This window comes from Diadema antillarum, unplaced genomic scaffold (genome assembly GCF_040938485.1).
Source record: "Diadema antillarum isolate AM-2024a unplaced genomic scaffold, OU_Dant_1.0 seq00000491_RagTag, whole genome shotgun sequence".
NCBI classification, from domain to species: domain Eukaryota; kingdom Metazoa; phylum Echinodermata; class Echinoidea; order Diadematoida; family Diadematidae; genus Diadema; species Diadema antillarum.
The window spans coordinates 25,001-52,895 of record NW_027271452.1 but is presented as its reverse complement, the minus strand read 5'-3'; the positions used below and the strand labels follow the sequence as shown (position 1 = coordinate 52,895).

Genomic DNA, 27,895 nt, shown 5'->3' with positions numbered 1-27,895 from the left:
TGAGACCATGATTTCAATTGTGTGCTGCAAATTGTGATACAAGTACATGATCAGCTGCTAATAGCCCAATTGTGGCGTGCATACTGGATCACACAATAGTGGGAACGAGCCATAAGTAGTGGAAGAAACTGCAAACTCGTGCAGAGGTGTATGGATTCTCCAACAATTTTATTTCTACAATATATCCAAATATAACTGACTTCTTTTTTTCTTACACATATGCTCACTGTATACACTGTACAAGATATTATACAGACTAATCTGTGCATCTAGCTTACATTTTTTTTTGAAATTGTAGTGACAGTACTAATGTACTTGCTACAATGTACACCAGAATTATTCAAAGTTCGAAATGTATCCTCGAGGTGCAGTTCACATTCAAAAGTAAAGACCAACTGAGAATTTGAGAGATATAACTGGATGGAATATCGTCCTCTTGGGAGGTTCACATGCAAAAGCTTGTCATCGCTATTAAAGACAAGTCGTTTCTGACGTGATTTGCACGAATGCATGAATTTTTGCAAGTTTGTTCACATTTTCACATGTATATGTTGCGGCTTTTGTATTTGCCAAATGCCCATCGGTAAGGCCTCTTTTTGGGTTCAGGGCTGTGGCTTTTTCTCCGCTGAGAAAGACACAGTAGCACATGCGATAGCATGCAAAATATAAATGTCATAACATGTTCAGCCAATCAGATGCTACTACACTTCTGAAATCCCCCCTCAAATGTACCTAAAAATGAAAGGCTTTTAATCAGATGATATGACAATGTCTCTTCAGATGCATATGTACATTATTCATATTTATAGCATACGATGTCCTTGAAATTCCAAGAAGCATAAAGTTTTTGTACTACACATCGAAAGAATTCAAATTCGGAATGATCATGACAAAATGGAGGACGGAGTTTAGCAAGAGTGGAATAACCACAGAAATGTTGTAGTACAGTGCAACAGATAAATCAAACTCTGCATATCATACATGTATTTCACATAGAAGCACATTCACATCTGACCAAAAAAAAAAAAAAAAAATGCTCCCATGGGAAATAACCACGCATTCTTGGAGTGCCTCGTTATCCAGTTAAAGAAAACATGGATTGATGAAGAAAAAAATAACCCTCAACTCAATATACTGTGAGATAAGCGTTCTACAATTGTGCATCCCAACATGCATGGGTAACGATTTGCAAGAAGGGGACGGAGGTGTATGCACAGTATGGTCCCGATCTCTAACAGTCGCTGTTATTTCATGCCCTAGTGTATACAGTACTGATACACTGAACTTCTCTAGAGTAAGCAAAGGCACAGTCCCACCCTTGTATACCACTGCGGTACAATACATAATAATAATAATTGTACAAATTCATGACTCACAAGTGCTCGAACCTATAAGTCTTGCATCAGGAAGATAATAAGTATTAGATACTATGTATTTTCTAAACAGGCAGCAATGTCATCTACTTGTGGGTGGAGAGTTATCCATTCTAATGGCACTGTTCACATCCCTCTGGTTAAACCACTTGGTAATGGCATTCTGTTTTCCATCGGAGGTCTTCATAGTTAATGGCACAATAAAATGGACGGTACAGCGAATCACACATCACACTGGTTGAATTCGTCTCCTCTTATAGGATGGAGAAGGAGAACCATCATGAGTGGGAATCAGGCTTTCTGTCCAAAGATTAAATTTCCAAAAGAGAATTTCCACTATACAGGGGAACCACAAGCTATGCAATCTTCATGCCCCTTTCATACTGTCTGGTACGAGAGAAGAAACCCAAATGTGAAAGGGGAGGGGCGGGTTGTGGGATGTGTCATGGGTCCAATTGGGGGGGCGTTCACATCTTCTGGTTGCATCTTACAGGAGTGGTTTATGTTTCAGATGGAGATTGTGCCTTCCAATCAAGAGGAGGAGGAGGAGGAGGACTTCATATCTTCTGATAGTTGACCGCATCATTGCTGTCTGACCTCATCAACCGTCCAGGCTCGTGGACCAGATCCACGATGTAGGCCTTGGGCGGGAACTTGGGGTTCTCTTGCTGCATATTGAATAGGAAAAGTGGGCAAAAAGAGCAAAAAAACAACAACAATGAATCAATATAGAAAAATTAGCTACTACTCTACTCAATAAAGGAAAATTACCAAACAACTCACTCCACATGCTGTCAAAATGCTGTCGTCTGCAACATCACAAACAAGTGGAATACACAGAAATTGGCTCAGAGCAAAGATTTGTTATGTGTAAGTTTTCATATTGAAAGAAATTAATCTTTGTCATTATAAAGTTAATATAAGTCCTTCTTTTACATCAATATACAAGAATTAGTAATATGGGCACTGTACCTGCAGGGATCCTATTGCCTCTCAATATAAATTGAAAATTTCTGATGTTACTTTCTTCCCTTTTTTTCTTTTTGGATGATGCCAAAAGTATTCCAAGACAAAATGACCAAACACAGGGGACAAATGACCGTTACTTACTGAGTCATCCTCATCGGTCAGCAGCACCTCGTTCCACGCCCTGTTGTAGTTGCCCCTGACCAGTGAGCAGGCCACTCCAATGCGGTCAGCCAGTGCCTGGACGTATGCACCAAAAATTGCGAGTTAGATTAAAAATTCATTTCATGTTTACTATGTTTAATCTATTAAATATTTACATGTCTAATCTATAGGTGGAAAAATGAGCAAAGAAAAGGGGATTCCATTTGGATTTGAACCCCAGACCTCCAGATATTAGACTGGTGCTCTACCGACTGAGCTGTAGAAAGCCGTAGTACAGTGTCTGTCCCAGAAACCCTTAATTCTAAAAGCTCGAATGGTCAGAAGCTAATAGCAGTGTGTATATGAGTGACACACACTTAAACCTGACATAAATCTGAAGGATAATTCAACTTGGGGATAAATACGAGGGATTGCCGAGGTGATATTTTGGCGTGTCATCAAAGTCAAGTCATAACCCGAAGCGATTTGCGAAATCAGTGCTACATTTATGGTACTATTGTTACTAGGGAGTTTTAGATTTGCAACGCGGATGTTAAGACAGCTAAAATGGCCAAGAACCGTTGTGAAACTCAGACAATGCAAGATCGATTTTGATAAGCAAACTTTGGCATGTGCAGAATCTTTTTTTTTTTTTTTTCATCAACATCTGCGTCGCAGGTCTAAAGCTCCCTATTATATGGGGTGATCTGATTTACAGTTCCCTTCTGAAGCCCACCTTAAAGAGAAGGGCTCGATGACAGTGGATCCCCCGCTCGATGCGGCCGATGGGAAGGATGTTACTCTTGAGCTCAAACTTGAGCTGGCTGAGGCTGAGCTCGTAGCTAAAGTTGGCCACCTCGCCCCTCTCAATGGGACCACCCATCTTGTTGCTGACGTACCTGTGGGGGGACAGATCGACCAATCAAGAGCTGGTTCAATTTTTGTGTACTTTATGCGCAACATATGTATCATAACTACTGCTTTCTTGGTCCAATACAATGGCACTGTTCACACTGAGATTCAAACTTCTTCCAAAGATAACTTTTGAAAAGCATTTTAAATTCATGTCAACTTGGGACATAGAACAAAAATTAACAAGTGAGCATCTGATCATTACACATTAAAAGAAACAACTGTCAAATAATACTTGTTGTAGTATTCAGTGCAGTATTCTGCAGAATCATGATTCTTCAGTGTGTGAAGGATTCTTCACAAGGTATCTTAGCTTCAATGCAGCATCACAAGACTCTATATCAATTCCACTTATGACATTATTCAATGTGTCTAATAATTCATCCTTGACTTTTTCTTTAAAGGTCCAGTTTACCTTTGGGAGCAGTGATTTCAGAAATGTTCCAGATATCACATTTGATACATATGTGTAGGATCTGTTGTATCATAAAACATCCTACCATATGAAATTTTTGCAATAAAACCTAAAATATAAGGAGATATCAGGGTTTTTCGCAATAAACCGTAACTGCATACGGTTTAGTCTGGAAACATTTCTATTATAATTGTTGTTCACATTTTGTGTATTTTACAACACTTACCATCGATTATACAGATTCAAATTTTTACAGTGGTTTTTTCTATCCCTAAGTCACATGTTAGAACTATTTTAAAGAACTAATGCTGGGTTTTTGTTTAATCTGCAAATGGTAAATTACACCTTTAATTATTTCCACAGGGATTTTTGAGGAAGAACTTACTTAAAAGAGATTTGCTTTTGTGACATCATAAATGAAGGATTGCACACTGATGTTTACATCTTCTAGTGCAACGTCTGCCACTGAGACAGAGGATGAACACATTCAAGTTGCCTTGGAATGTGATGCGAGGAACCGGGGAAGAAAACTGACTCACTGGGCAATGGTGATAACCTGCTCCCTTGTGGTGGGCAGCGAACAGACGTCGTTCAGCATGTCGCTGATGTAGCCCTCAAAGGTCGGGTCGGCCGGGGGCTCGTACTGGGGCGGCTGCTGGGCGAGGAGCGCCTGCTGCTCCGCCAGCCGTTCCGCTTCGAGCCGCTCCCGCAGCTCGCGCTCCTCGCGCTCCTTCTTGCTTTCCCGCTTACCCCTGCTCCGCGGGATGCATGGATGGAAGATAAGGTTTTTAAAAAAACACATCAGCATTCGTCCACAGAGTAACAAGCACTCGCAGTTTGTTGAGTTGAATTTGAATTTATTTTATGCAGCCAATAAGGGAACGCATTAATATCCAAAGTCTTTAAATGCTCACAAACAAGCGACTACAAAAGGATTTATGGCTGTGCATCCCCTCCCAAGGACTAAGCAATGAGGATGAGGTACCTTTTCTACTGATACTTGCCATAGCTATTGATGGACTTGAACCAAGGACCTCAAGACTGGGAGTCTATGGTCTTAAACAGCTGAGCCACATAATTTCCTTCATGAAGCTTATATATTTATTTATAACAATGTATATGTACAGCGTAAACACAACATGCACCTTGCTTTCATAATTTTACAATTGCATACATGTATATGCTACTCTGTGATTTGCCAGAATGATTTCAGCAGAGAGTCCGCATTTTTTGCAGAAGCACACCTTTTTTTGCTTGGTGCATGGCTTGGCTCTTTGGCTTTGCCTAAGTGATGAAGCTGCAATTGGCAGGATGTTCTAAATATGTGATTGTGTGCACAAAAACTGACTGACCATGATTTAACACTTTGCTGTCTCATTGCAGCGTGCAACCGTATTTGGAAATGCGTAACCTTTTCTTTTCTCCTCATTTGAATGGGACGATATTAAACAGGGCTAAAGTGCAGGTCTTCTCTATACACAGAGATTACTATTTCCACATTTGAGTGCACGACATACATTTTGCAAGCATATTTTGTGAATCAGGTAGTGTAAGACATTTTCTACAAGTGATTGAATTTTGCGATTGAGAGCCACGGCAATGGATAAAGCAATAAGTCTTATTCCTTTTCACGGAGCCAAGTTCGCAATTTCACACAATGAAGATGATACATATACACTGCTTTTGTGATTCCGGAAGTAACATTTTGGCGTGCTGTTGATTATTTAAAAAGTATCAGCCAACTTGCAAAATTTGTGTAGAATAAGACCACCAAGAAATATATGGCATATTCAATATTGATTTGGAGGAACAAAGAGAGAGAGAGAGAGAGAGTGATCTTTTACCAGCCTAAATACCATCTGCTCTGATTTACAATTCAGCTCAGGAAAAAAACAACAACTGAAAAGCAAAGCGTGAAGTGCTCTTTATAATGAGCTTCAATAAGTACAATATTGTTAAATGTAAATATGATATAACTAGATGACAATTCAAGCAGTGGCCTTAAATAGGCAACAGTTGCCCTTTCCAGGATGGCAAAGCAATTGATTTATAAACATCTGACACAAACACAGACACTTACTCACACATAGGCCTACATATATAAATATGCACATTTATTTATATGTGCATTGGTGTGTGTATATATGTGACCCGCTACAACAAAAGGATCCTAAAGTTGCTGACGGGCGAGCCAAGCATGGCCCAGAAAAATGCTGTTTTCAGGCCTTTCCTTTGATCATTTAGCTTCAAAATTTCGGCAGATGATAGAAGATAAATTAGACTACAAAATTACGTAAAAACAGAAATCCGAACGTTTTGAAAAATTTTGGTGATCTGACTTCAAATTCGATTTTCTCGGCTCACCCGTCAGCGACTTTAGGATCCTTTTGTTGTAACGGGTCACATATATGTGTGTGTGTGTGTGTGTATTATATATATTTGCGTATGAGTAGGTATGGATATACATGTCTGAAATGGTGTGTATGTATATGTCTATTCATATAAATATGTACACATATATATTAGTATCTGTATTTGTCTACATGACTGTATTTGTGTATGTGTTTGTGTGTATGTGTATGTGCGTCTGTGTATATGTTTATACCAAGGACACATATCTCTCCTAACATTCACAGGTGGAGTGCTAGCGGTGACAACCTACCCTTTGACGGACGACTTAGACGACCGGATGTTGGACTTGGACTCCTGTTTGACATCGAGCTCTGACGGGACGGTGGGTGCAGGGGTGACTGGCGGGCTACAAGAGGGCCGGGATGGGTGGTGGAGGTGGAGGTGGGGAGGGGTGGAGGGGGAGGGGAGGGGAGCAGGATGTAAGCAGGTGAGACAGGTGTCAACATGCATATAATTTGTGTGGCGTGTCAGGCTTGTGGATGAAATGCCAGATTCCCATCACTATATGAAGAGTTTGATCGTAAAAGGACTTAACTCCATTTTTGTCAAGTTGAGATATTTGCCATTAAAGCCGCTAAAAAAACAAAGAAAATATGGTATAATTTGGATCGCAACCTCAAGGATATTCCTTGTTATGTCACAAGTGAGGTATCACTGGAAAAGTTTAATTTTGCTCTATCTGATGATTTAAAGAAAAAATAAAGAAATAAAATGACAACACTGAATGACAAAAAAAATATGATACTGAAATATATATGTATATATATATGAGAATAAGTAAGTGAAAACCAAACAAATTTTACAATGCTTGCCTTGTGATAGTGATTCATGAAACAATACATTCACATAATACATCTTTTTCATTGGCAGTGCTTGCCTCCGTGCAACATAGATGTGTAAATGCTGTGTCCAAACTTTCTCTTCCAAACCACGATGACATGACAAAACTTTTCATTTGGGCAAAAATTTTAAGCAAAGCTGCCATTTCTCACTTCAAAGTCTTACTAACAACACTTTTGAATTAAGATGTCAAAAATGCTGGCAGAAATGGAGAAAGTTAGACGAATGTTTTCTATTCATTTGGTTTAATTACTAGACAACCTTTTGCATTCAGAATGTGACATATGACACGTTATTAAAGACACTGACAAGAAATGCATAAAATTGAGCAAACACAAAGTACAAAGTATTTCTTACTTATTTATTTATTTATTTTTTTACACCAGCATGAATTGTACTAAAGTTACTGTGGACAAATTGAAAAAGTAATGAAATGTGAACTCATACTTTCTCTAGTGCATGTTGCAATATAACCTGCTCTTAATTGGAGTGCTACATTTTTCAAGTGCAACATAATATTTTTATTATTATTTTTTTTTTGCATCAGTAATCCTAATCATGTATCCATACAATGTACATACAAATCTTTAAATGTTTTGAGCCTACCCTTAATGTCCAGTGTCTGCCTTATTTGTCTAGTGTCCAGTATTGAACTGTTTGGTCTTTCAATGTGCAAGGTCCAGCATAAGTCTTGTGTCCAGTCTAATATATGAAGTGTCCCACAATTAAGTGACCAGTGTCCAGGATCTAATTGTCCACAAGAGTCCAGCACATAACTGTTGAGCATCCAGTCTGTCTTGTACATATCTAGTGTCTAAAATTTACCTGACCTGCGTCCAGCATCTAACTGTTCAGTGTCCTCTCTTAAAGTGTCCATTGTTTTGTAATGACTCACAATTAACTGTCCACTATCCAGTCTTAAAATGACCAGAGTCTGGTCTTGGACTGTCCAGTGTCCAGTGACCACTAACTCACCTCTTTGGAGCACCACAGTTGACCAGGAGGATGGGTCTCTTCTGGTTGATCTCTAACTTGCTAAGCTCTTCCAAGGTAGCAAACTTGGCCTCCGGTCGGATCTGGGGGGGGGGGGGATGGAAAAAGAATATCACCAATATTATTAAAGACCATGGAAAACTTGATAAAAAAATCTCTCTTTCCTAGCAAATGAAGAGTAGAAAATACGGCGAAATGAGTAAAGGACAATTCACTCTGGCCAAATATCTTCTCTTCAAGTATTTTAATCCATAAGTTGTGATCCTGCCTCAAACTATTCATGGTTTTACAGTTCTTTATGACAAGTTCAAAGTTTGTCCTCGTATGGAAATATAAACCCACAAATTTAAGAATGGATTGAAAATGTTTGAAAGTGATGCATTAGACATACTAAAATACCTGGGGCAAATATTCAAAATTAGTGACATTTATGTCATACACATATGTCAGTGGCCAGACACCAACTTTTTTTTTTTCTCTGGTGGATGGTTTGGGAAACTAAAATTTTTAAATCTGTAATTTTGGTGGCCTGAAAAGGAAATATAATGACCAAAAATACCCCCACCCCCCGGCAAACCCCCCCCCCCAAAAAAAAAAAAAAACACACAAAACAACAACAAACAAACAACAACCACAAAACAACAACAACAACCACAAAAATCCATTTCAAATGTTAAATGCCCGATTGGGCCACCAAAAAGAGAGCCTTTCTGGAAATTTTGGCCCAACATCAATTTTTAGTGGCCCAGTGGCCCGGGGCCATCGCTACTGATGAGCCCTGCATATGTGCATGTATACGAGCAGTGTTCAGTGAAACAACTTATCTTATGATAAGTCAGCTCTGCACAAAAAAAAGAAATCATGTATAAAATATATCAACAAGTCTAGTAAACATGTACAAAACATGCTGAAACCGAAAAAGTTACTTCACAAAGTACGAGTGAGTCACGCATTGATATTGGCTGAAAATTCAGAAAGAATGATAAAGACTCAAAAGCATGCAGCTGTTGCACACCTTTCCAGCGTCGTAGAAGCCGTCAGCGATGACGTCGTTGGGGCCGAGATGTCCCATCAGGCTGTACTTGGCAGGAAGCATGCTGTCCAACAACCTCTCGAGGGCGACATCACTGAATCCGTTCTTCCTGGTGCCTGACTGCTGGATCTCCTTCAGAGCGTCCAGACCACTGTGATGGCATGCGTAAGTGTGAGGAATTGACCGTTAAGCAATCAATAGAACTGACCACTGCCTACCACAAGAACTGACTCACTATCATATTTTCTTTCTTTTTTTCCATATATATATATTTTTTTTTTGCACAAAATATAGGAATATATAGGGTGTAACTACTTTGGAGTCCCCCACTTTTTTAACCCTGGAAGTGGCACCAGAAAAAAAAACCAAATAGAATGTGGTACAGCTTTTTTTTTTGCTTCTCAGCTGAAGAAACCCGCAAGTGGAATCAGGAAGTTGCGCTGAAGGCCTTTTTTTGTTGTTGCTTGTTAGCTGATGAACCTGGAAGTGGCTCCAGAAATATACACTGGGCCCCCCCACTTATAAAAACGTGGCACAGGCCATGCAAGTGAATAAAAATGAAAATTATAGTTGGTGTGCGTAGCATCTCTCATCTTATTACTCATACTTGCCCTCTCTTGGGAGCTGTTTAGGGGGAGGGGAGAGCCACTATTAACCCCCTACCTACAAGGAGTACCTACCCCAGTTTGCAGAGTTCTGTGGCTACCACGGGGTCACTGGCACAGACCACCAGGGCCCAGGATGCAGCCCGCCGGACGTCGTCATTACTGGACTGAAGGAGCTTGAGAAGAGGGCCCAGACCACCGAGACCTCTTAGCTAAAGGGGGGGGGGGGGGGGGGGGGGAGGGAAGATGGAACAAAAACATGACATTCATTAAGAGCATTCTGGCAAAAGGAGGCAGTGTGCACCTTCCACACAGCAGTTAGAATATTGAGCCATCTCTATTTCATTTGTGACACATTCAATGTTTTCTTCATATTGCACCGTGAGTATGGTAGCAAAAGCCACAAAAAAAAGTTGCAAACCAACTCCCTTAGGTGGCACTTTGATTGGTAGATTTACATTTGCACTTTTGGCATTCTATTCTTGTGCTATAACTTTGAGAGGTAGATTACCTTAATACTGTTCAAATGAGGGTCTGTACGGGTGAGTGGTGGTGCTGGGGTGTATGTGTGTGTTTCAAAGTAAAAGGGGGTGAAAATACAAAATCTTACAGGCCGGCAGAGAAAATATTATCCAACTTAGCCGAATAAAAAGAGAAGAGAGAAATATTTACTGTCAGCAAGCAAACAGAAACTGCATCCTCAAACATAGATAGAGTATAATAATAGACTCCACTCTTGTTATATGTCTAAAAATTTGCTTACTTGGTCGCTGTGCCCAAGAAACTTATGTAAACATGGTTGACTTGAAATCCATGTTACCATGAACTATAACACTTTTATCAGAACAGTTATGCAGCATTTCTTATTTCATTATTCGTGATATCCTATCAAGTTCATTTCTAAATATGCTTCTCACTATGCAAAAGAGGATTAAGGCACGATATAATTGATTGTAATATTTAAGCTTCCTAGTTCAGAGTTGTTATAATTTTGCTTTAAGAAGCAATTAAAATTTCTTGAGAACAGCTACATTTAGACAGCAAATTGAAATCAATCATCTAAAGCTCATCTATGTTAGCTCAGAAGAATGTAAGGAGAGAATCATTGTATTGCTCTCTCTCCTTTCCCTCTCAAAACTAGAAAAATTTTTCTCCCAGACTTACTGCTTTTTCACTGCTCTAGTTTTAAAAGGACAGAAATCACAGCTCCATACCTGATTCCTGGACTCTGTGTCGCACACAAATGCAGCCAGGGCCATAGCAGCTTTGGTTTGGACGATCGCATTGCTGCAAAATTGGAGAGGACGGGGTAGACGAAACAAGAGACGTATACGACCGATCAGATGCCACATTCGTGTTTGCAGTGGAAGACTAGATTCATGCCAGCGTTATTAGTTCTAGCAACTGTTGTAGACTGTAGGCTACACTTTACAAATGAATGAATCCATTGCCTAGCACATTAACATCACTATATTTATACGTGGGCTGGATTACAATGGGAGAAATCTTGATACATGCATCTAAGCAAACTCATTTGCAATGATTTTTAATCACATATTGTAAGATGAACTTTCCATTTTAACTCAAACTTTCATTTAAACTTATATATAAATTCATAACACGGACATAGCAAAATTTTGTTATAATGAAGTGATAATTCAGGTCTCCAAATTACCATCTATATGTCTTTGTTTGCTTTCTTTGTTTGGCTTTCATGATATTTCAAAAAAGCTAAAGAAATCTTCCGGTCCCAAGGACTCTGTTATAACAGAGTTGCCTGTATACACAACCATGTCTTTTCTACTCAGTAATTTTCCTCATGAGTAAAACCCTTTTTATCCCCCTTGGCTCACCTGGAGTGGAGGGGCGTGAGGAGGGCGCCGACAACCCCGCGGCTCTGGATGTCGGCGCGCAGGATCTCGTCCGTGGCCATGTTGGTGAGGACCTGGCAGGCGTTGGCCTGGGCGCCCTCTCGTGACGAGCTGAGGAGACCGATGAGGGGCTCGATGCCGTTGCGCTCCGCCAGCTCCACGCAGTTCTGGACGGTGGCGGAGGTGAGATTGGCCAGGGCCAGGGAGCTGTTCTCTGCCACGTCTCCATTGTCACTGCCGAGAAGCTTGACCAGCGGGGCGATGCCATCTGCATATGGGTACACCAATAAAACAAAGAAGTGGTCAGAAGTCAAAGGCCAGTGATTGGTGGGAGTGAAAAACAACTCATCTCATACATTTATGATAATAACAACAATGATGATAATAATGATAACAATAGTAATAATAATAAAGATAATAATAATAATGATAACAATAATATTACTGCTACTACTAATGATAATAACAATGGGAAGAAGAAGAAAAGAAGAATTTACTTAATGCCTATTACAAAAAGTTTCAAAGCTCTTTGCAGAAAATGACACCAATGAACATTGATAATCAACGAGAGAAGCAAACATATAAAACGACTACGAGTACAAATAATCCATGAATTATGTAATCATTGGTATTGTTCTTCAAACAAGTGGTCTTGAGTTTCTTCTTGAAAACGTCAATGGAGGGAGAGTACTTAATTTAAAGGTTATGATACCTTGGAGCTTGCAGGGTCTACTACTACTACTACTACTACTACTACTACTGCTACTACTACTACTACTACTATTTGAAGGACACATCCAACATCGAGTTCACAGTGCTTTGACAAATATCTCTGTACATCATCAGTATTTGCATGTCAGCTAAATCATGCTAAATATCTTGTGCAATGAGATCTTGTAATACTACTTTTGATAAAATTTACTGTATTTTACCAACGAACAAGATTCGAAAAAGAAAGACGAATGGGAGTTTCTCTATTGTCCGTGCAATCTGTGCAAAGTCTCTTGCTTTCAAAACACAAATCTTGATCGCCATCACTTGCCACTGATTCAATGACTCACCGTATTCTGCAATGGTTTGCCTACAGAGGGCGCTCTCTGCCATGATGGCCAGTGCCTGGGCTGTGGCGGCCTGCACAGGGGCGCTGTCCACCTCCAGCAGACACACCAGGGTCTTCTCTCCTTCCTGCTCGTGGAATATTTTGCAATTCTCGGCTGGAAGAAATATGTGAGTGATACAGAACTGACATACAGGCACAAAAATGTAGGTGCTGGTACAAGAAATATCTGGCCATATTCACTACTCAGAAATGTCAATCCTTCAGGTTCTCACCAATTTTGCCTTTACATGTGATGGAAACTCTTCACCAATGAAGAGATATCTATCTGAGATGAGACTAGATCAAGTTTTCATATCTATACTAAATGTTCATTAATAAAGCCAAACAAAAAAGACAAGAAAAAAAAAAAAGATGGCGATTAAAGGAGCTTCTTCTTGGAGTACCTAGCATTACAGACTGATGGTCAATCTCACTACAGTGATATCTCTCCCTGCCTTTCTCACTGCTTTAAGGACATGCAATAACCACATCTCCGAATTCATGAAACTTTTTTTTTAAATTCATATATGAAATTGATCAAGAACTAGACGGGGTCTTATGTAAGAACAATATCATTTCTACAAAGTTATACCTTTGAAATATGACCTATTAGCTTCCTCTTTTGTGCTAAATACTTTGACCTCTTTGCATTCATGGCACACTTTAAGTAAACTTTATCCACTGATTCCAACTGCATGAATTTCCACCCTTCTGGTTCTAAGTGAAAGTGGTCAAAATACATATGTATTTGCACCCATTCTAAATCCATTCTGATAAAGCATCGTCAAATTGACTTAATGGTATTGCAGAGAAGTAGTGACACAAGCCATTCAAACCCTAGAGTTAGACACGGTTCCTTTCAAACTCATAAGTGACATGCTACGTTCAAATCTTGTCCATCTGGGAGGATGTAGCCCCCCGTGTGATGAGTCACTCACGATTTCGTGCAGCCCTGGCGATGGCCTTGGAGGCGTTCTCCTGGACCTCCGACCGCTCGGACTCGGCTGCAAAGGCCAGGAGCTTCTGGAGACCGCCTGTAGTCTGGATTAGTTCCATACTCTCCACGTCCTCAAGGCAATTGGATAGGACGTTCAGGGCATGCACATGGAGCTCCTCATACTCCTAGTGATGACACAGAGCAGGACGATTAAAAATAGTTTTGGGCAAATTACCGTATTGACCGGTACATCAAGCACATTCCTTTTTGTTGCTTTTGCCTTCAGAGAGACCCTAAAAATAGGGGGTGTGATATTTGATATGATGAAAGCAACATTTATCCTTAAAAGATCGCAATTTATTGTCTACAGAACATCATACCATAGACGCTTTGGAGTCAGCAGTCCTTATTCTCCTGGTGAGGACACAATTCTGAATGGATGATTAAAACAATTGTGAATATTACTGAATTTCCAGTGGTTCAACCACATTTTTTTTTCATTTGTTTTGCTTTGTTTTGTTTTTTCTGTATAGGGAGACCCAGAAATCTATGCAGTTTTCCATATACACTAAGAGCAACATGTGTGTAAAAAAAAAATGCCACTAGGTGAAAAGTTGCAATGTAAAACTTGTAATCTAACACAATTCCAATCCATAAACTGATTCAAACGATATCTTTAACGATGGTAATGCCATGTAAAAGAATGACCTGTTGGACTTTCAAATTTGAATATAAACAAATCAGCCAAGATTTCCAGCCCGTGAGGACAGACACTAAAATAAAGTGAATATTGATGACCTGGTCACAAAGCAACAAATACTATTCCACAAAAAGAAAAGAAAAGAAGAAGGAATAAATAAAAGGCAAAAATCACGGTGAAAGGAAAGAGACAGAAAATCAACGATCCCCTACCTTCGTTCCAACGAAATCGACCAGTCTCTCCAGCCCCTCCAATTCCCTGAGAGCCTCGCGGTTTTCAGCATCCTGGGTAGAGAGTGTGAGGCTGCGTAGGGCAAGCTCCTGGATCACAGGGTAGTCTGACTTCAGCAGCTCCAGCAGCGGGTCGAGGCCATGGGCATCCCTGGAAGGACATCATCAAGACAGAGGACAGATAAAAATATGTGAGGCAATGTACCATTATGATCAACTTTACGGGATTACAGGAAAACATGCATCCATAGGTTCATATCGCACGATCCAATTGACGTGTAACTAAAATATTTTGTTCAGATAGAAATACTGTTGACGTGGTATTTCTGGGCACAATGTAAAAGAGCAGTAGCTTTTTTTTCTGTAACCCACTTGAGATAAAATATCTGAACAAAATTAATAGAATTAATCAAGCTTATAAAGATTTTCAAATATGTTTAATTGTAGATGACAAAGTTGATTTATTACGGCACCCTGAGACTGGTAACACTAAAAGAGGAAGAGGAAAAGAAGAGGGCAAGGCAGAACAGAAAGAGAAGGATAAGGTGGTGGAAGAAGAGGAGGAAGAGCAAAAAACTTTTGGTGGGTAGAGATCATAAAGGAGGATAAAGAAGAGAAGGTGGAGGAGGAGGAGGAAGAGGATTAGAAAGAGGAAGATGATGAGGCGAGGTTGAGGAGGTGGATAGAGGAAGAGGATGAGAAGGATGAGGAGGAGATGAAGAAGGAGGAGGAGATGGAGGAGATGGAGGAGATGGAGGAGGAGGAGATGGAGGAGGAGGAGGAGGAGGAGGAGATGGAGGAGGAGATGGAGGAGGAGGAGGAGGAGGAGGAGATAGAGGAGAAGGAGATGGAGGAAGAGATGGAGGAGGAGGAGGAGGAGATGGAGGAGGAGATGGAGGAGGAGGAGGAGGAGGAGGAGAAAGAGGAGGAGGAGATGGAGGAGGAGGAAAGCGAGAATGAGGTGGAGGGAGTGGAGGATGAGATGGAAAGTTAGCAACATAAGAAGGAAAAGGAAGAGGATGTTGATGAGGATGATGATGAGGATAAGGATGAGGAAGTAGAAGTGGAAGTGGAGGTGGAGAAGGAAGTGGAAAGGAAGAAGAGGCAGAAGATGAGGAGGAGGGTTCGGAAGAAAGAAAATGAGGATAAGAAGAATACAAGAAATGAAGATGATGGAATGATGGTATCGTTCCCGAATACTCACTTGATGGCTGCCCGGCTCTGGTAGTCCTGCAAGAGAAGTGCGATAGCCTCCGCTGCGTTCTTTTGGACGTCCGGGTCGGGGTCAGAGAGGAGAGCAATGAGGGGGTCCAGCCCTCCCATCTCCATGATCTGCATCTTGCTGGAATACTCATTGGCCATGCTGGCCAGACTCAGGCTGGCAAACTCATGAACAAGTGTTTCCTCTGAGCACAAGAGAGGACCAAAACACTATTTAGAACATGACTTCTTTCTTAGGGATATGATATCAATCACAGTGATATCATCAATATCCGATACCTATGATGGCAACATCAATTTCAGATTACTCTCAATCAAATTGTTTTCTTTGTAATAATTCAGCCAATACTCTTCGGAGCTGTTTAATATCTCTCTACTGATCTGATTATTTCAGCTCGTCATTTTTCTTTTGCATCTGAATTGCATTCCATTTGATTTCATTCCATTGATGATGTAGTGATGAGTGGAGACTTATATTCTATTTATGTGGTACAGTCCTTTCCACAATAGAAGCAAGCTGTCTAAACTGATGAGAAAAAAGAAAAGTTTGATTACAAAGTACATGTACAAATCAGACTGGCATGTAATACTGTAAAAAACTTCAAAGGCAACTTGCCCTTCCTTTGTGTAGCATAAAGATGAACCGAACATATTGCTATTAAAAAAAAATAACACCAACAGGATATATAGTTAAAGATACCTGGTTCGAACCAGTCTCGTAAATGTTTGACTTACCTTCAGGAGCAAGTAACTTGATAAGGTTAGGGATGCAGTCACTTTTTCTAAGCATTCGTCTAACTTCATCTGAAATAGAAAAAGATGACAAAAAAAAAAATTGGATAAGCCAGTTGTACCCATCTATATATCCATCCATCCATTCAGCCATCCACCCATCTATATGGTTTGCTACAACGAGTACATGACAATTCACACAAAGCCAGCAACATAACTGACTGGTTTCAGAGTTTTGAATGTCAATAACTCTGGAATTATGGTGTAGAACCAGAACACTTTGCTGTCTGCACTCTTTGATGTGTTCTAACATTCGTTTTGACATAGATGGTACCACTGCTTTGGCAGACAGACATGTTTCTTTTGTGAAAAACATGTTACAAAACATATTTGTTGCATTCAGAAATGGCTCCCGTTTTCCAAAGTATTGGACAACGGCTGCATTTCCTTTGAAAGATGCTGCAGGCTCCTACGACAGACAACATCAAATTGGCCCAAAGCACCTGAATAATAACGTAAGTGTAATGAATGGTGAGTGTGAGTGTGACTGCTTCAACTTAATATGGTGATTACTGAACCCCTTATGAAATAGACACCCTAAAAATGATAGCATTATTGGTGCTGTGGCAAAGACTGACAGGCTACTCACTGTGAGCAGACATGACCCCAAGGGTCATCGTGGCATTCCTTCGGACTGTCTTCTCCTCCGACGTGATCAGCTTCAGCAGGTGGTCCACGGCTCCAAGCTCCATCAGCATCCCTCTGTTCTCGTCACCTGACAGCCAAGACATAGTCATGTGATCACCAATAACATGCTACCATACATTTAAGCAACTGCATACAAACAGTTGTACTCATAAGAAAAGATAACTTTGTTCACCACCTATTCTCAATTCCTTACCATCAATCATAACACAATGACATTTGCTATCACACTGTTTTGACTTCTCTGTTCCTCCTCTATTCTCTTTTTCCCTATAAGGCATTCATTTTACAAGAAATTTAAAATCAAACAAGTCCCAATTCTGGACACATGTTCATTTTTTGTCTTTGCTTTGTTTTTTTGTTTTGTTTTGCAAGATATATTCCTTTGTGCGCTTGGAGTGCTGCTTGACACAGAAAACTCCATAGCATTGTACACACTGTCCAAATCTCCTGGGACAGAAAGAGTTAAATAATGTACAATGCATGCATGATAGGACTGACAATTCTAATTTGTCAGTATTATAGAATGGGTAGCGAGAATCCTGCGATCTGATTGGTCGAGAGCTATGTGTTCATTTTTACTGGCGCACGCTGAGTCACAGTGGTAAACATGTTATCGCGCACTTAGCAAGAGTACGCGTACTTGTAACAAAGGTTCACGCACTAAAGCAAGCGTTCGCGCACTCAGCTTGGCCATGCATCCAGTAAAAACTTATGCATGGCTGGCCATGCATCCAGTAAAAACGGTAAGTACGGGTATGCATGCCCTTTACGGAAAGCCAAAAGGAAATGCATCCAGTAATTTTGTCATCGGGTAACACGATAGAAAACTGGGTTTTTGACAAGAAAATTACCCATTCTATAAATCAAATGACGCACATGTCTTTTCGTGCGTCAGTCGGAATATAGTGTGCATGCGGTAACTATGGAATTTAGCCTAAACCCACTCGGCTTCGCCTCGTGGGTTAAGCATTCCATAGTTACCTTATGCACACAATTCCGACTGACGCACTCAGACCTGTGCGTCATTTGTATAATGATGGTTTTAGCATCATACGGATGATGATAAGATTGTGTGATCAAGGACCAGCACTTTCAGTCCAAAATGTGACGAAGTAGATGAAGCGGCGGCTCACATTTTTCGGCAAATTTGTAGAGCGCCTCACAGCCCTTGATGAGAATCTCCTCCTCCGGACTCTCAAGCATCAGCACAACGGTGGCGGCCTTCTTACTCTCCACCGGCAAAGGATCAAACTAAAGTGGGGGGGGGGGGAGAAGATTGGGAAAATCTTTAAAAGAGCGCCAAAATGGCATTTGCAACAATACAACATCATAATATGTGCAGATGAGGTAATTTTGATGGTATGGGTTCCAATTCCACCGCTGCCATCAATTGCAGGAGTGCTACATGATTCTGGACACGGGCACAGAATAAGTCCTCCCTGTAGTCGTGAGGCGCACTGATTTATTGTGGAGCTGCTTGTCCCCAGCAAGATTTCCCACAATGAACGTGATTTACATGAAGTACAACTGCACATTTACATCTTTGCATATTTGAATTAACTCAGAGAACCAGTAGAAATAAAAGGACATGTAGAAGCTAACTACAATATAAGAACCCAAATTGATGCATCAATTCTACAGGTGAAAGCAAGTAGGATGAAGATGGCAATTAGCTGGGGTGAATGCCTAACACTGAATGTTGAGCAAAAGAGTCAGATGTAGAGATGCAATGAATGAACACATCTGAACAGGAAAGGGATGAAGGTGATAACAGAAATACACAATGTAGAGGTCAAAATGAGCATGGGGGAACAACCTAAAGACCTATGATACAAACTGAACTAAACACCATACCAAACTGGAAAGAAGTTAACCGGACCCCCCCCCCCCCCCCCCAAAAAAAAAAAAAAAAAAAAAAAGAAAAAGAAAAAGAAAAAGAAAAAAAAAAGAAAAAGAAAAAGAAAAAGAAAAAAAGGCAAAAACCCAAAACCACTTTAATATACCAACTTAGTTGTCTTTCAGGACTACTATGATATCGAGACTGTTGTACAGTAGTGAATTAAGTTTAAATTCAATTCAAAAGAAATTGGCCATACCCAAACCAAGAGAAAACATAAATGATGGCAAAGATGATAAAATATTGTTGATTTCTTACCACATCCTTTGGAGGTGCCTCAGTCTCCTTCTTAGTTTTCTTCCCCATGCTGAAGGTGTCCTTTATCTCAGGGAGAAGGTGTCCTTTATCTTGGGGAGAAGGTGTCCTTTATCTTGGGGAGAAGGTGTCCTTTATCTTGGGGAGAGTGTGTCTGTGAAAATTATGACATGATATTTCCTTTACAGACTAGGAGTAACATTAAACAATGATGTGAATTATCAGAGTTGATTTCTTATGGCATTCATATTGTATCTTGTTTTTATTTTCTAGTCCACTTATTTTCTGATTTTTTATTTTTTAAAAATCGAAGTAGACTTGCAGTACCGCGGTAGCACATCATGATGTGAATAGAACATAGTGCAGTGGTAAACAGTGGGGTGCAGCCATGTCTACGTGGGGTGCAGCCATGTCTACTAGATTAATAGATAGGTTGTCTACAGTTCTCTCTAGTATGACTATGTGGAGTAGATTTAAATTTACCTAAATTTAAAATCTATTAAAGCCGAGGCTCTACTGTATGGTTGAGTGTCTAATACATCAACACCCTAAAGTTTTTCTATCAACAGAAAGTTAAGATACCACACAATTTGCTCAAAATTCTACTCACATGTAGAGAAAATACTCTGAATTCACAAGCGTGCATCGAAAATGTAATTTGACATACAAGCTTGAAGTTAATTGCTTCAAACACGTTGGGTGATATTTTCTTGCACTCAGTGGCGCTCTTCTTTGAAACCGACACCCCTATCTTCCATAGGGCTCTATTGCCAATACGTGTGAAGTGCATGGAATGCTTTTACTTATATTCATCATATATGGCATCATTGTTTTGCTGTTGCTATTGTTTGTTTATTATCATTTTTTTTTCAGCAATATGTGGATGTGGCCATTTAGATATATTATATCTACAAATCCCCAGTGAGCATTGTGTGTAGACTCATGCGTGCATATTCGTTCTGTACGCGCAATGTTATAAAAGTTTCAATGTACAGTGTCGATGTGTTGCCACGGTTGGAAACCTAGCTACCATACTGGTTAATTTAAGTTAATACGTAAAATAGGTTTCGTATGTTTATCGTCGTTGCCGTTGGTCACGTTGGTGGTTACGTTATTAACTGTTAGACTTAACGTCAATTACTGTATAGTCGCCACTTGCATGTATTTCCTATGCACTCTCGGGTTGGCAAACTAACGATAAGCACTGATTTAGTTCGCCGCCCATAGCGCACCACGTATTATTAGCGCATGTGTTCTACACACACTTCAATGCATTATGTAGGATGCATTGTGGATCATCGCGTTTGAAAAACTTTGTTAATCTGCCACCTGAAATCCATTCAAAATAAAAAATAGTCTTGCATTAAAAATGGTTTTGTCACCTGTTACATATGGTAAAATACATTTGGATTACAATTATTTGTGTTTTTGTGGAGGATAAAGGTGAATTAGGGATGTCTTTTGAGAGCGATGAAAATCCGTTGGCCCAGCTGATCTGCGGCGCGCATTACATGCAATGTGAATGTCTGGCGACTTTAGGTAGTGGCGACTTAATAATGGTAATCGACGTTAGTTAGAGTGCCATTGTATCGATGACTAGCCAGAAAGTAGAATCTACATTAAAAGGAAAAAAAAAAAAAAAAAACATTACTTGTTACTTGTCTCCCTAGAACTACCAAGTAACGTTACCAGCAATGACCAGATGAAGTCAAAACCGATGTCAGTATGTTTACAGCACAGGCGTTGTGTTGCATATTTGGAACATTTCGCGATTAAATGCAGTGCAGTGCCAGCTAGTACTAGGTCTAGAACAGTTCTAGTAGTAGTGCCGTGGACTAACACAGCCAAAAAAAAAAAAAAAAGAATACAAAGACCTACGTAACGTTACTTATTACGCACGAGGCGAGGGCAGCCGACCGACAAGCGCAGCATAAAATAACTTGCCATGGGCATAAGCAGTCAGTCGAGTCAGGGTTGTTTTCAAACTTACATAGATATACACAAATGGGACTAATACAAAATTTTCGCTTCGGTGTATTTTTCTACAGTTGTTATCCTCTAATTTGGCCTTGAAACAAGCAACATGACCATTGAAAACAGAAATATGAAACAAAAATGCTGAGATAGTGAGATATTCCAATGAAATAATAACAGAAGTGTCTGTTTTCTTACCGCAAAGCGGTGTTCAAGGAACCTTTTGCTGGGACTCCGAAATTGTTTTCAGCAGTTGCTATGTTGATTGAAGATGTATATTAAATTTCTTTATTTATTTCCAAAAAAATAATTTAAGAAAAGTTTCAAACAGAAAAAATTAAATTAAATTTAAAAAATATATATTATAAAACATTGTATGTTTTCTTATGGATTAAAATCAAATTATTATATTATTTTTATAATATACATTTATGGTTTCTCGATATTACCCAGCATGCACTTCAAAATGGCTTCTTACGTAAATAGGCTGCTACTGCCTTTCTCTGGAAACTTCAGGCGACTTTGGTTACATCATACGGTGAATATTTTATTAATTACTATTTAGTTTTACTCTTCCGCAATCAAGTCATCATTTGATTCCAAAAGAAATAGCCAAATAAAACTATGTTGATGTGAAATAGCTATTGCAATATGTGTGTGCCCGTTGTGTTAGTCCCATACGTTTGTTGACGTGTAGCTGCTACACAGGCCATTGACCGAAAGATCGGTCTGTATCTGTCCGTCGGGGAATGTTCCGCGGAGACTGCGTCTGGCTTCACGGATCCCCTCCGTATACGGAGGACAGAGTGAATGGCAAAATATAAAAGAGTCCTCCGGACAGACGGATCTTTCTGTCTACACAGGCCACAGCACAACAGTCGGTAAATTTACATATTACATTTTTCCCATTGTGTTTGTGATTGTGATTGTCAATGTCATTTCATCTAGGTATGTTTGATACGATACACTTTCTTGATGTAACTTAACACTACGGAGATTACTCGCTCGCTTATCCCTAAAAAGCATACCAATTATACATGAGGGGCCAGGGATACATTCCACGGCCACGTGACATTTTGGAACTTGGAATTAAAATCTTAAATTTACACCTTAAGCAGTTACAATTAGTGTTGATTCTTAGTGACGATTTGGAAAAAATCTTTTAGATGAATTCATAATACATTGTATCCTTTGTGATTTGTTGAGTGAGGTTTTTGACAAGTGAGAAAGAGGATGAGGTGTACAGGTGTATGTGTCGAGAATTAAGATTCGTAGTTATTTGAAGTAAGACTCAAAAAAGAGAGCACATTAAGAAGTGATGAGTGTCATGAGAAGGTACTTATGTAGAGCAGTGAAAGTGGATGAAAATTGAAAGATTATGCAGTAGGAAAACACTTTACAGCTCTGATAAGAAATCAAGGAAATATGAAGGGCCTACACACTTAAATTGCAAAACAACAACACTTTGTACACATCAGTTCGGGAAACCCACTCACAAGGGGGGCCCCTCCTTATAAGTAACCCGTCCCCCTTATAAGTAACCCCGTCCCCCTTATAAGTAACCCCCGGGGCACCCCTTATAAGGAGTCTCCACGCTTTTTTGCAATGCAACGTGAAAATGAAAGGACTGCGGCAATTCGCTTGATTATGTCCATAAAGCTTCACAAGTTTCCTAGTTACTCACGAAATTTGAGCAAAATCGGTTCAAGGCATCATATCTAAAATCATGGATTTAAATGCGATGTCAAACGACCCATGCGAATGCTGAAATGCGAGCGATTACTGGCGTGAGTGTCGCCAGGCGCGGCGACGCGGTAATGCTTGAGTGCAAACGTGGCGACTGAGTACGGAGACTTTCGTTCATTCAGGTGGCTTTAAATGAAGGAAAAATAACAAAAGTAACGAAATAGTCAACCACCTACCTTTGCAATTGGTATGCATATATACAAAAGGATACGTTCCCATAGGGTTGTCCAGTTGAAGTCGTCCCTAAACAAAAATTTTAAGTTGAAACTTGCAAGTTTCGCCGATGAAGCTTGAAATTTCCAACAGCTTCCGCATTCAGCAAGTTGTTCAGCGCAGCTAGCTAGCTGAAATTGCGCGCCAGACAACTCGCCCTCGAGACAGGTCGCCACGAGGACAACTCAAGCTCGCTCATACATGAGCCAATTGCAAAGGTAGGTGGTTGACTATTTCGTTACTTTTGTTATTTTTCCTTCATTTAAAGCCACCTGAATGAACGAAAGTCTCCGTACTCAGTCGCCACGTCTGCACTCAAGCATTGCCGCGCCGCCGCGCCTGGCGACACTCACGCCAGTAATCGCTCGCATTTCAGCATTCGCATGGGTCGTTTGACATCGCATTTAAATCCATGATTTTAGATATGATGCCTCGAACCGATTTTGCTCAAATTTCGTGAGTAACTAGGAAACTTGTGAAGCTTTATGGACATAATCAAGCGAATTGCCGCAGTCCTTTCATTTTCGCGTTGCATTGCAAAAAGCGTGGAGACTCCTTATAAGGGGTGCCCCGGGGGTTACTTATAAGGGGGACGGGGTTACTTATAAGGGGGACGGGTTACTTATAAGGAGGGGCCCCCCTTGTGAGTGGGTTTCCCGAACTGACATGTATACAAAACTGTACAGTGTATAATTTGCATCTTTATTTAACAAGCACTAGTATGCAGTTAGAATTGTGAGATTTGGCTACCTGATTCTGAGAACTGAAATCCCAAAATCAAGCATTTCTGACACTACGACGGGGACATATCTCACACAGTGTAATTTATGTTGGCTCTTAAAAGAGCCTTTTGATAGGTTTAGTTTTCTGACATACATAACATAAAATAACATGGTACATGTACAACATGAGTTGCCTCTTAAAAGAGCCTTTGGGGTCAGTTTTCATACAAACCATCATGAGTTGAGTGGAACCAACATTGGCTGCATGTTCGCAATAGCAGCACACACCACAAACGCAGACTCCATTAAGTCCTTATCATTGTTAGCGGAATGGGTCCTTGAAGAACAGCAAACTCCATCATCCTCCCAATTGCTCGTTCCACGTGTATCCGAGCATTAGCAACTGTCTTCGTCTCCACATTTTCTGATTCCGTGAATTGCTTTGTAGCCTTTGTTGTCATGAATGGAGGGATGACAACTTTCACCTGTTTGTTCAGAAAGAGGTCTTGAATGTTGAAGCCCCTGTCAGCCATGACGATGTCCCCTTCCTCGAATTTCTCGACGGTGTTCGACATCTTGAGCAGCCTCTTGTCGGACGTGTTGCCCCCTGTTGGTTTGGACACATATGAAATAGTGCCACCCGTTGTGATCCCCACAAGACACTTAAGGGTAGGTCTTGCTGTATACTGACTGTACACTTGTGAATGGGAACTTGGTAGTGTTGGCCTCTCAATCTGCACCTCTGTGCAGTCAATGATGCACCGAAACAGTGCCTGTGAACTTGTCGAAGCAGCTTGGGTAATATCTGAGAGTGTCCTCCTTTGACGGCCAATGAATGAATGCCTCAAGTTCTCTGCCGAGGAAAGGAATCCATGTTGAAATGACCTGCGACACTGTGCTCTGGTTCACACCAAACCGGCATGTGAGGTCCTCCTCCCAAAGGTTGAGTCGCAACTTCATCAGTGTCATCAAGAGTTCATCTTCAAGCGGCTGTGATCTCTTCCTCCCAGGCTTGGGATGGTTTTTCAGCTGGTACGATGTTTCGTCAAGCGATGAGAGTCCCTTGTAGTAATGTAGATTCATTGCGTAAGGATGCAAATGAGCCACCGAAACTGATGATATGTTGGGATCCCAGTGTAGAGTTTGACTAGCTCGTCAGATGAGGAAATGTCGTCAATTCCAAACTTCTTTGTAGCGCCGAGTGTCTTTTCCAGCAAGCTCACTTGTGCAGCCAGATCATTGACAATCTTTTGTAACACCTCGCATTCTGATGTGGTATCCTGCAGTTGTATCTCAATGCTGTCTACATATGCCTGGGAGAAGAAATGCTCACAGGAAATGCTGTTGTTGGTGTAGTTGTGATCTATAATACTGGTCTGCAGGTTGGCAAAATCACTGGGGCTGACTTGAACTCCGACGGATTAGGGTTTTCTGTCATTGCGTCTTTGTTGCCGTAGCACATTTTCCTCGCTTTTAGAGCTACGGGGCTTTGGAGGAGCCCGCCTGGCTGTCTGGGGCTGCACATTGTAACCTTTCAAGTACATTAACAGAGAAGGGTTTGGGTCATCAGAAAAGGGCTGTCCGTACCGAAAATGGTTGCTGCATACTCGTGTAGAAGAAGTAACAAGGAACTTGTCACGTTTAAGAAGCCTGGTCCACTGGGCATAATTTTTGGGATTGGTGCACCTATGGAACTTGAGACACTGAACATGATCCTTTATTATGTATCTGTGAGAAGAGAGAAAGAAATCGCAAGAAAAAAGTCATTATCACCTGATTAAAAAACACAAAAATTTCAGGTGACTTGTGCAACAGTTCTCTTTTATTTTCAGTGAACTAATTTCTCTCTGTCTTGCAGGGGTAGTAGACCCTAGTAGAACATTGTGGGTATTAGCACAACATTTTTCCCCATATCATCAAATGCATAAATTATGTTACAAAATTGTAATTGTGCTTGATGTTTACTATAATTATAGGCCTCGGCAGAAACAATTCCTCCCTAACTGTTAGACTCTAGAACATTTAAGTAGGCCCTAATAAAATTCTGCTTTCAGTACACTACATTTTATGTACAGTGTGGGCTTTCACTGCTTTATTCACGCCATGTTTGAACTGTAGCTCACACAAAATACACACGTATGCACATTGGGATTGCCGTACCATTACCAGTGCCAGTAAGTACCCAGTACAGTAGTTTGTCATGACTGACCTGGGCCGGCGCCGGGCCTGCGCCTGGCCAGCTGTCCATACTCACTCGGGTCGCTATAAAAAGCTAACCAAGCAATTCTCCACAAGAATCCTATGATAAAGAAATTGTTCCTACCTGTCTGGATATCTCCGGTCATTGTTGCAGCCATACACAGCACATCTGTCCCCACCACCCATGGTTCAGAATTCAAGGTAGAAGCTGGATTCAAGAGTGTTCTGATCCCCGAAGTCGCAAATAGCAGCACGGTTGTAGGAAGCAGAACGCCGAATGCGCGCGAATGACGTAAGTGGTTGTCTGCTAGCGTTTCGCATGTTCGCATTCAGACGATAGCGGCGCTCTTGCTCCCTATTCGTTCCCATCGTCCCTTGCGTGAAGCTATTTGCGATAAGGTCTATTGTACCCTACTCGGTGCAAATTTTCAATTCCTTTAATAATTATTCAAAAATCAGTTAGCAAATTGTGTGTGAGAGTTGTGTGGAGCTAGAGATTCTTCATATTTCTAGTGTAGTTTGTTGGCTCTCTGATTCCTATTTAGGTCAGGTTGGATGAGAAAGATTGTCCTCTAGCTCTGAACAAAGATTGTCTGTTTTTAACAGAATTTTACAGCTAGTAGCTCATGAGCTGTAGACAATTAAGATAAACTAAGCAATACTATAATGTTAGAAGTGGACATTTTTTGTGGTGTTGAAATTTTTGCGCATTTCACACACCCAGAAACTAGCGCGAAAATAAAAGCATGCGCATATTTTTGCTCGCTATACGTACCACTATGTAAATGTCTTGATTCTGTGGAATTAAAAATTGCTAAATTCATCGTACTCGGTCGAGTGCGAAAACTTACTTGGGTGAAAATGTCCACTTTGACAGTAGTTTGACTTTGCAACAGAAAAAATGTCAGTCACAAAATGCAAAACTGTCAAACCCAAGATACATGAACAGCTGTAATCTACACCCACCTGCAATGTACAATGTGTACTACCTTTTCAAATCTGTGATGTGATAATTAATATGTTATATTGATGTTGATATGCATCACCATTCCCAGCTGGTTAACCCCCCAAAATCATAAATCATGTCAATTTCCCTTGATAAATAACCATATAAACATGAAAAAGCACATCATGTGCAATAGATCTTAGTCTTGATAAAAAGTGTTCAATGGTTTGAAATCATCTTGCAATATTATTCCATATTCATACTCACAAATTTTGTCCCTTTGTCTACATGTCAGGTCTTGAGATGTAGCCCACGTCTGCTCTCAACCCAACCACCGACGGGTGAACCACCTATTCCTGAATGGAAGCAGCCAGAAAATGAGTCCCTTGACCTCAAGAGGGCTCGACTCCTGTATCAGAGCCGCAAACGAGGCATGCTGGAGAATGGGATTATTCTGAGGTCAGTTGTTGCACTCAAAAGAGTGGAGAGCTTGGGCAGGGACACACAAGAAAAGACAGCCTCTCATTCCTTTGTTCTCATTTTGTAAAATGTGCACATTTTACATGAAGTTGTTGGGCTTATCATGAAATACGTGTTGTACAATTGTAGTATGTCACCATTCTTTCTACATGTATGTTTCTCTACCATGTAGAATGTATTTGGAGCTGGGGATGTCACCATGCGTGTTGTGTACAAGTGTACAACACGAGCAATGTAGGCAATGTAGGTAAATCATTTATGTGCCTTGGATT

General features: G+C 40.5%; 2 protein-coding genes and 1 pseudogene across 2 annotated transcripts in view; 1 reads left to right on the top strand and 2 right to left on the bottom strand.

The window, feature by feature from the left end:
* Positions 1 to 1,930: 1,930 nt before the first annotated feature.
* LOC139733775 (armadillo repeat-containing protein 3-like) lies at positions 1,931 to 19,427 on the bottom strand. Its single transcript, XM_071644580.1, has 18 exons — positions 19,347 to 19,427; positions 18,325 to 18,442; positions 17,133 to 17,258; positions 16,487 to 16,555; positions 15,735 to 15,936; positions 14,513 to 14,681; positions 13,602 to 13,785; positions 12,626 to 12,778; positions 11,547 to 11,832; positions 10,908 to 10,980; positions 9,769 to 9,905; positions 9,071 to 9,239; positions 8,038 to 8,138; positions 6,473 to 6,568; positions 4,350 to 4,562; positions 3,220 to 3,382; positions 2,484 to 2,579; positions 1,931 to 2,041 (listed from the first exon to the last, which is right to left on the bottom strand). Exons 1-18 carry the CDS (start codon positions 19,392 to 19,394, stop codon positions 1,931 to 1,933), a joined length of 2,514 nt encoding a protein of 837 aa, XP_071500681.1. The 5' UTR covers positions 19,395 to 19,427.
* A 2,356-nt stretch (positions 19,428 to 21,783) lies between these two features.
* LOC139733786 (succinate dehydrogenase assembly factor 2, mitochondrial-like) overlaps positions 21,784 to 27,895 on the top strand; it is a 10,591-nt gene continuing 4,479 nt past the window's right edge. The window contains exons 1-2 of the mRNA XM_071644591.1: positions 21,784 to 21,855; positions 27,439 to 27,602. Coding sequence (XP_071500692.1) covers positions 21,784 to 21,855; positions 27,439 to 27,602 — 236 coding nt within the window. The remainder of the gene's footprint in view (positions 21,856 to 27,438; positions 27,603 to 27,895) is intronic.
* Positions 24,233 to 26,383, bottom strand: LOC139733774 (uncharacterized; annotated as a pseudogene).